The following is a 9799-nucleotide window of genomic DNA, read 5'->3' as shown; positions in this document are numbered from 1 at the left end:
TGAGAGCAAATAAAGTGTGAAGAGGTGAACAGCTCTAGTAGCATGAGACCTGAAACCTCTTAGGCAAGAGGGTCGCTGGGAGAGGTGCCAGTGGCTACAGCGACCCTGGAGGCGCCGAGGACGCCCTCATGTGGCCGCAACTCCATTTCGCACAGGCCCGCACGTGCGACTTCATTTCCCACAATTCCCGCTCCGCTTCCGGTGTGGCGGGGCGCTGTGGACGGCTTCCGGGTTTGGGCCTGGCGCTGCGCTGGTGGCGGCGGCGGCGGCGGCGGCGGCGGCGGCGGCGGCGGCCGAGAGGGACACGGGAGGTGGGAGCAGGGGGTCCGGTATGGACGTTTCGGGGCAGGAGACGGACTGGCGGAGCGCCGCCTTCCGGCAGAAGCTGGTCAGTCAAATGTGAGTAGGGGCCGGGGCGGCGGGCGGGGTCACCGGACCTTCCCCCCGCAGCCCCCCCACGCGCGGCGGGCAAGGCCCGGCCGGACCCCGGGGGTCTTAGAGGCACCGGGACCCTCGGGGGCTCGAGGGCGCTGGGAGGCCAAAAGCATCGGGGACCCGCGTGTGTCCGAGGGCGCGGTCCTCCTCCGGCGATCCTCCTCCTCCGGCGGTCCCTCTCGTTCGTTCACGGCCGACACGGACTGCTGGTTAGCTTTCCTGGGGCCGAACTATGAAAACCACCGAGCCTTGGCTTATGAGTCATCGTCCTGGGCTTTCTTATTCGTCATTTGTGTGCTTCGGGTGCAGACTTTCCCCTGCTTTGAATCACACTGAATAAGAAAAAGGAAGGGGACAGCCCTCAGTGGCTTTAGCAGGTCTGGGTGCTTTGTGATTCCTCTTCCAGGAAAGCGTATCAGGATGGGAGAAAGATTGGGAGGAGGTAGGTGGAAGGTGGTGAGGTTGGGAGGCTAGCTACTTGCGCTGTGGGCGGTGGGCTGCGGGCGCCGCGCCCCCTTCCTGTCCCTCCCCTTCCCCCATCTCATTCCCCTTCTGCCCCCCAGAATGGACCTTCTGGAAGGGTGACAGGAGGAAGCTGTCAGGAAGCTGATGTGGATTGGGAGGAGGGAGTGAAGGGCTGGGGTTAGTGCCTTCTCCTTAGTGTCAGTTATGGAACCCCTCAGTGCACGGCTGCCAGGGCACCCTAGGCTTCACCCTAGGAACTCCAGCTCCTCACCGCCCACAGCTTGCTCCGTTTAGCAGTCTTCTCCTGAGCTTACTGGCATGTTGTGCTAGCCACAGATTTGCCTGAGACAGCCCCTGTCTTCAGGGAACATACTGTACTGCTACCATAAAGGAACAGTTACAGTGCAGTCATTCTCTGTAGGAACTAGAGGAAGAGTTGACAGTCTCCTTGAACAGGCCAGGGGCAGCCGAATAAACCGAGTTCTCAAAAGACAAGTTAGGAGTGTGATGGGGCCATCGTTTCAAGCTAAGGAACGTGGAAGTGTGGGCACGCAGTGCATGGCGGATATTGCTGTAGGCTGAGAGTTCTGGGATTTGGGGAATTAGGAGGTTCAGGAGATGATAATGGAATGAGGGTGAGCAGGTGCTGACACGTTAATGCAGCGCGAAGGAATTGAGCCTGAATTGGCACGTGGCCTGCTTTGAAGTAGGGAAAAGCCAGAGTTGGGAAGATTCCCCGAGTCCCAGGAGATGGATGGATCGAGAACAGAGGAGCGAGGCTAGTGAGGCCATTATGAGAGTTTTGAGCTCTTGGGGTTCGGGGACCTGCCATTTTTCATCTTTGCATTTCCATTGTTTGATCACAGCCTGTCACATTGGTCCAGAAAATGGTTGTGGTATGACCTAGTCAGGCTAGGGTTGATAAAGGCTTGCATTATACACTGGTAGGAACTGAAAGAGGAAGATGATGCCAGAGAAAGGGGAGCGTGAGCATTGACAGCCATCCTTGATGACTAAGTTGGATGGAGGGGCTGGGTGCAGCACTGTGGAAGGAAGGAAGTGGGGTGGAATTCAGGGAAACCTCTTAGTCCATTGGAAGGTGTGGGCATTGCAGAGTATTGCAGAATCAGAGGACATTGTTTTTTGATGCACTGGAGTTATCGATAGGTGAATTTTTTAAAAAAATATATTTTATTGATTTTTTTTTTTTACAAAGAGGAAGGGAGAGAGATAGAGAGCTAGAAACGTCGATGAGAGAGAAATATCGACCAGCTGCCTCTTGCACACCCCCTACCGGGGATGTGCCCGCAACCAATGTACATGCCCTTGACCGGAATCGAACCTGGGACCTTTCAGTCCGCAGACCGACGCTCTACCACTGAGCCAAACCGGTTTTGGCATATAGGTGAATTCTTGAGGGATGAAATCACTTCAGGGCTCTAGCCAGAAACCCACCTCCCAACCCTGGGGGAAAGAATCCTTTTTGGGGAGTCTAGAATTTAAGAACAGGAAGAATGAGTTGCAACGAAAGAAAGTGGGGAAGGTGGGGGAAGGTCAGACGGCTGGGAGGGCAATTGAAGTTTCTGGGTGTCAGGGACTGACTGGATACTTCATAATTCGGCTTCTTTTTGCTTCCAGGGAAAGTAGGTTCCTTTTTCTTTTCTTTTTCTTGCCAGATTGCTGCTTGTGTGTTTGCTTTCGTTTGCTGCGGTAACAATTTACCACAAATAGCCTATATAGTAAAAGCCTAATATGCAAATGGTCCCCTCTGGTGATCGTTGGGCCAGCATTCCATCCGGAGACAGCTGGGAGTTCAGCCACTTGCTATGAAGTGTGCTGACCAGCAGGGTGACACGTTGAGACCTCTTGCCAGTTAGCTGGGGGCAGGGTGACAGGGCTGGAGGTGCGGTGAGAATGCAGGGTGTCTGTGGAATTTGCTCTCACTCCCCCTGCCACCACCCCCCCCCCCCCCAATGCCAGAGTTCATGCTCTGGGGAACTAGGAGGCTGAAAGTGTCGGGTTCCTATGAGACCTCTTTTCTGGTGGCTGAGCTGCAGCTGCAGGGACCACAGGAGCCTGTTGGGTTCCCCTTGGTTTCCCGCAGGAGTTGGTCTGCAAGGCCTCTGCCCGCTTGGCATCGCTGGGCGGCCCAGAGGCCCACGCTGCAACCCAGCCTGGGTGTCCAGCCACACTCAGTGCATCTTCATGTGGGGATTCGGGCGCCGTGACTCAGGCAGAGGAGGTGCAGGGGGACCCGGGGCCCAGGTGCTGCCCAGAGCCCACAGGTCAGCTGGGACCTGTCCTTTCACACCAGATGCCTGTGCTTCCATCACCAGCCAGGCCTAGGGACCACACCTGTGCAGGAACGTCTTGCACCAGGCCTCTAGCATCATAAAACAATATAAATTTATCTTACAGTTTATTTTTTATTTTATTTTTTTTTAATTTTTATTTTATAAATATATTTTATTGATTTTGTACAGAGAGGAAGGGAGAGAGATAGAGAGTTAGAAACATCGATGAGAGAGAGTCATCGATCAGCTGCCTCTTGCACACCCCCTACTGGGGATATGCCCGCAACCAAGGTACATGCCCTTGACTGGAATCGAACCCGGGACCTTTCAGTCCCCAAGCCGACGCTCTATCCATTGAGCCAAACCGGTTTCGGCAATCTTACAGTTTCTTTAGATCAGAGTTCTAGGTAGGCTCAGCTGAGTCTTCTGCTTAGGGTCTTATAGGGCTGAAATCCAGATGTTGGCACAGGTGCATTTCTTCCTGGAGGCTCTGGGGTAGAATTTGCTCTTAAGCTCACTTGGGTTGTTGATGAAGTTCAGTTCCATGCAGCTGTCATACTGAAGTGTCCTCATTCCTTGCTGTTTGTTAGCCAGGGGTCAGTCTTTGTTCCTAGTGGCTGCCTGCATTCCTCATGCCTTTATGTAGCCCCCTCCAGCCAGGGCGGGTTCTTTAGCCAAAGAAAATTCTCTACCAAGGACTCACATAGATGGGGCCCTCTGGGATAAATCAGGATGATGTCCCTATTTTGAAGTCTGTAACCTTAATTACATCTGGAAAAGCCCCTTCTGCCATATAATGTAGCGTATTCACAGGTTCCTGGGACAGACGTGGACATCTTTGGGGAATCCTTCTGTTTACCACTGCTGGCATGAGCAGCTTCAAAGGTTGTCTTCCCGACCTGATGTGGGGTCCTCAGTTCTCAGATGTGTTCTCTCCAGGGTTCACTTTGAAAGTTGCGATTCTTGGTGCCTTAATTTATTGTGTTCACAGGGTTAAAAATAAGAATTTGGGTTAGGATACTTGACATATTGTCAATTGTAATTTTCTTTGGTGTTTATGCTGTTGTTTAAAAGTTGCCCATCTGCCGAAACCAGTTTGGCTCAGTGGATGGAGCGTTGGTCTGCAGACTGAAGGGTCCCAGGTTCCATTCCGGTCCAAGGGCATGTGCATCGGTTGCGGGTACGTCCCCCGTGGGGGGTGTGCAGGAGGCAGCTGATCGATGATTCTCTTTCATCGATGTTTCTAACTCTCTATCCCTCTCTCTCTTCCTCTCTGTAAAAAATCAATAATAATAATAAAAAAAGTTGGCCATCTTGGGAAATGTTTTGAACCCAAGTAATTTATAGTTGAGCGAGGGAATAAAGAAAACATAATGAAGAACCGAGAAGTTCTGATGGAAGGGAAAGCATCTGATAACTAGTTCACTGTCTCTGCCCAGCTCTTGAGCATCTAACAAGCGAGCAGTGCTGCCGAGTGCGGGCTAAATAGTCTCCCAGCTCCCACTGAGAAAAGCCCCAGGGCCCCTGATGGCAGCCAGGGAGTGCTTGTTGAGACACTGATTTCAGAGTCCTGACCCTTGGCTTTCTCCTGCCTCTCGACTAGGAGTGAGTGACCTGAGGGATGAAAGTCCTCAGTCATCCAGCTGCTCAGGAGGCCGGGGCTTTCTCAACAGCAACAACAACAGCACCTGCCACGTAATGGCCGTGCTGTGCCAAGCCCCGCTGCAGGAACTGACATGTCAGCTCCGTGATTCTTCTTGCTTGCCCTTCCAGTGGGACGTACTTATTCCTCTCATTTTTAAGATGAGGACACAGGCGTAGAAGAGAGGCCCCTGCTGCTGATGAAAGTTATACTCTGTGTGTTACAGTGTTATAGATGAATGCTTGCGGAACTGTAGCAGGACAGGAGAGGCCAACTGCTTTTTAATCTTTGAGAGAGATGTCCCGCCTTTTTGGGGTAGAGCTGCAATGGCAGCTGGAAGTTAACCTGAGCCCAGGGCATTGCAAGAGATGGCTAGAGAAACCTGCTGCAGGCGGGCATCCTGTTGGCAATTTTAGCAGCTCCCCCTTGGGTTGGTCGTTTGACTTCCAATAGTGACTGGCCCTGCTGTAACTGGCTGGCACAGCACTGTGGGAGCACAGCAAGCCCCTACGGATGTTTGGCCTCTGCAGAGGCTGCGGCCAGTCCCAAATCCCACCGGCTCCCTTTTGTAGGTGACCCAACCCCCCTACCACAGCTGCAGCCCTTACATCTATTTCTGACCAGACTCTTTCCGCCGTTTCTGCCATTCCTGATGAGGTGGCTGTGGCTAGTCCAGGACCCATGTTCTGTGGCGGGAAGGACTTTATTATCTGTCACAAAGGACAAGGGGGTACCTGCTCTCTTTAAAACATTCCTCTGGGCAGTAATATTGGTCACATACCCAGAGGGTACATTTTAAAAGGAATTCCAATGACTTTAAAAATTCAAATTGGAGCCGAAACCTGTTTGGCTCAATGGACAGAGCATTGGCCTGCGGACTCAAGGGTCCCAGGTTCGATTCCGGTCAAGGGCATGTACATTGGTTGCAGGCACGTTCCCAGTATCAGGTGTGCAAGAGGCAGCTGATCAATGTTTCTCTCTCATCGATGTTTCTAACTCTCTATCCCTCTCCCTTCCTCTCTGTAAAAAATCAATAAGATACATTTAAAAAAATTCAAATTGGAAAATTCAAAATCCTAAAACCAAGTAGTATGGTTAAAGACTCCATGCCCAGGTACCCACCACTCAACTTCAAATGATCAACTCTTGCTTCATGGATTCTGCCATCTGCCTCCAATTATTTTGATACTTGGGGTGTTTTGGCCACCCAGTGCCTGTGGATTCAACTCTAAGCCTGGCTTCCTTCTGCTGGCTCTGCCCTGCCCCTCCCTCCCTCCATACTGTGTTGCCCATGGAGCCTCACAGGAGCCCAGCTCTTTGTCATCCTGGTTCGTTTCCCTGCTTGAGACACCCTTCCTGTGGCTGAGCACCTCAGTCCCATCCTGCTCGCCTTCCCAGGACACTGGCCCACAGTTGCCCTCTGCTTTTTAGTCTGAATCTCTCAGGCCCTGAGCGTTTGTGAATCAGTTGATCCCTGTCTCACCAGGAGTGATGACTCTGGGGTGATAGTGGGCTAACCTGAAGGGCATTCACCTTGGAGTTGAAGAAAGTGGTAACAGCACACAAGTGATGACACAGCCACCCTCACAAGCTGCTGCGGGGGCACAGAAATTAGGACGTTTTTCTGGAAGGTTGTTTGGCAATCTGTTGATTCCAGTAATATGTTCCTTTCCTTAGGTGTTTCTTCTCAGGCTATAAGCAGGAGAGTGTTCCCAAAGTCGGGTGGTGATGAGGCCTGTCTCCACATCATGTCAGGAGTGGGAGCTGGGTTAGAGTTGTTATTGTAGCTGCAGATGGCAGGCTCGGTGCTGCTGTTAAAATTGACGTGGGAGATACTCCATAACACGTTGCTATCGAGAAGAGCAGGTTAGCAAGCAGCACATCTTGGTACAGGCTGAGTTTTTAAAAAATAGATGTCCTTAGCTGATTGAGTGATTTTAATTTTCTTTGTAATTTTTAGTGTGTTTTTCTGTTAATAATAAACATACATCCTTTGTAATCAGAAATCCTTTGAAGATGAGGTAGACCTGTCTGCCAGTGAGGAGGAGGTGGCTGTGGCCACAGACTATTCCCAAAAGGCAGAAAGTCACCGTGTGCTCTGCCTGCAGGGTAGTGTCCTCTCTCACCTGGGCCCTGAGTGCTAGCACAGCCTTCTTAAGATGATTCCATCCTTGCTACCTCTGCTAAAAAGCATTCCCCGTTCTGTCTGAAAATGTCCTTCTGGCTGACACTCCTCTGTGAGAGCCCCAGCCAGAATGCTCCCTGCTCCATGCATTGCCCTCTGGTCACCATCATGACTGGCTCTTCCTCTCATTCTCTCTCTTCCCTATTGGAGGTTTGGCACGCTCTTTACCCTCTGCATGGATGATGGCTCAGCCCACTGTAGTTCTTACTTCCTCTTGAGTGTGGAGCCTTCATTGCATCATGGCATGAAATGAAAAGATGAACTCTTTTCTGCTATTTTTATACTCATTATTATTTTAATATTTTTATTGATTTCAGAGAGGAAGGGAAAGGGAGAGAAAGATAGAAACATCAATGATGAGAGAGAATCATTGATGGGCTGCCTCCTGCACGCCCCCCCACTGGGGATTGAGCCTGTAACCTGGGCCTGTGCCCTTGGCCGGAATTGAGCCTGGGACCCTATCCCCTGAGTCAAACCGGCTAGGCCTGCACTCATCATTATTGTTATTATTTTGGTTTGTGAACAACATTATAAATTCCTTGAGTGTAGAAACTGTTTCATACCTCCGCATCTCATTTAACTAATGCCTTGGCTCAGACAAGCAGTGCATATAGTGATTGAAGACAGGGTTGTGGAAAGCAGGGCTATCTTCCATTCTTGCAGCCTGCCAGGGTTTTCTCCATTAGTGCTACCTCAATACTGAATCCCTTCTCCTTCTGAGCCTTTCCTTTTTTTTTTTTTTTTAATTGAGGCATTTATTTAAAGACAAAGGGGAGACCAGATGGTTCTGTTTAGTAGATAAGCAGATGAGTACCCAGAGAACAAAGGCGGATGCACTAGAACCCAGGCGGAATCATCTTGAAACCCACACTGAGAGAGACGTTCTCTCCACTTTAATAACGATCTTCTTCCTGACTGATGTGGGGCCTGGTCATAAAAGTCTGCGATTTAACGAGTTAAGTGTCTCAAGGTGGATTAGGGTATTGAGTCTGGAAAATACATTTGACCTCTCTAAGTCCCTGTTTTTTTACTTTGAGCTTTTTATTTTGAACATAACAGTTGCACGGATAGTAGAGAGCACCTGGTCACACCCTTCCCTCAGATTCACCGATTCTCTCGCAGATGTCTTCCTGGTGCTCATGCTTGATGAATGGCAGCCGCGTCCTGTCTCACTCCTTTCTCCTTCTGGAACCTTTGGCCCCACAGGCTGTCTGCATGGGAAGCTGAGGGATGGGAGCAGGTGGGAATGGGAGAGGTGTGATCTGGCTGCTGGGCAGCCTTTGAGCTGAGCCACTTATGTCAGTCTGGGAGAGGGACAGCCAGGCAGGTGAGTGGCATCGGCCAAGGGTCCTGGATCAGAAAGGCTCCGAGCCTCTGGAGCTCCAGCACTTCCCAGCCCCTGTACCTCCTCCTCCTTCCTGTACAGGTCCCAGTGGTGTGGGAAGGCCGTGCTTGTTGGTTAAAAAATGGCTTATTCCTGTCCCCACTGTTTTGCTCTGCTTCCCTTTTCCAACTTCTTTCCAGTCCTCACCAGAGGGGACGTTGGAAGAAGTGATCTGGCTGCTGTGGATGGGCTGGGGCCCTGTTATAAAGGTAGAAAGAATGCCGGACTTACCCTGAGAATCCCTGGTGAGTCACCCGGTCCTTCAGTCCCCATCGCTCTGATCTGAGTCATGCCAGGGAGGACTCAGCCTGTGCAGGTGCTGCCTGTGGGAGTGCTGCCGTCCCTGTCAGGTGCTCTGTCACAGGAATTCAGGCTGGAGGCCATTCAAGTCCAAACCCAAAGATGGGGCATGGGCAGGATCCTGGGGCCGGGGCTAAAAAGCTCTTGCTTATCTCACAGGTAATTCTTACATATTTTTAAAATATGCTTTTGTGGATTTCAAAGAGAGGAAGGGAGAGGGAGAGAGAGATTGAAACATCAGTGAGAGGAACATAAATCAGCCACCTCCTGAGTACTCCCCACGGGGAATTGAGTCCACAACCTGGGCATGTGCCCCTGTAACCTCCTGGTGCATGGGTCAATGCTCAGCCACTGAGCTGCACCCACCAGGCCCACAAGTATTTCTTTTATATTAAATTAGAGGCTCAGTGCATGAGTTTGTGCACCAGTGGGGTCCCTTAGCCTGGCCTGCGGGATCAGGCCAAATCCGGCTCTCCAACAATCCCCCGAGGGGTCCTGGATTGCGAGAGGGCACAGGCCAGGCTGAGGGATCCCCCTGGTGCACGATCGGGTCCAGAGAGGGACCACAGAAGGACTTCAGGGCGTGTCTGAAGCTATAAATTTGGTGATATGTGTGTGTGTGTTTAATCTCTTTATTGTTGAAAATATTACATATATCTCCTTTTTCTCCTATTTACCTCTCCCCGCCCGCTCCTGCCCCCAGCACCATGGTCGGCAAACTGCGGCTCAAGAGCCACATGCAGCTCTTTGGCCCCTCGAGTGTGGCTCTTCCACAAAATACCACAGCCTGGGCGAGTCTATTTTGAAGAAGTGGCGTTAGAAGAAGTTTAAGTTTAAAAAATTAGGCTCTCAGAAGAAATTTCAATTGTTGTACTATCGATATTTGGCTCTGTTGACGAATGAGTTTGCTGACCACTGCCCCAGAACATGCCCTTACCCCCTTGTGTGTGTTTTGTTTGTACATACATGCAGGAAGAAGGGAGGAGAAAGATACATCCTTAGCTAAGAATGTTTTTCCATTGATTTTATTATTATTTTTTTAATCCTCACCTGAGGATATTTTCCCATTGATTTTTAGACCGTGGAAGAGAGAG

The 9799-nt window shown here is 50.8% G+C and overlaps 1 protein-coding gene across 7 annotated transcripts in view; it reads left to right on the top strand.

Annotated features, from left to right (window-relative positions):
- Window positions 1-234: 234 nt before the first annotated feature.
- Window positions 235-9799, top strand: part of MED15 (mediator complex subunit 15) — a 54380-nt gene continuing 44815 nt past the window's right edge. For 5 of the 7 annotated variants that reach the window (XM_084867898.1, XM_084867896.1, XM_084867897.1 and 2 more), the window contains exon 1: window positions 235-399. In XM_084867898.1, the coding sequence (XP_084724024.1) occupies window positions 332-399 (68 nt within the window). In that variant the 5' untranslated portion in view covers window positions 235-331. Of the gene's footprint in view, window positions 400-773; window positions 878-9799 lie in introns of those variants that run through there. The other 2 variants (XM_084867894.1, XM_084867895.1) reach the window with 2 other exon arrangements.

This window comes from Pipistrellus hanaki (genome assembly GCF_964339955.1).
Source record: "Pipistrellus hanaki genome assembly, chromosome: 19".
NCBI classification, from domain to species: domain Eukaryota; kingdom Metazoa; phylum Chordata; class Mammalia; order Chiroptera; family Vespertilionidae; genus Pipistrellus; species Pipistrellus hanaki.
This window is presented reverse-complemented; position numbering and strand designations above follow the sequence as displayed.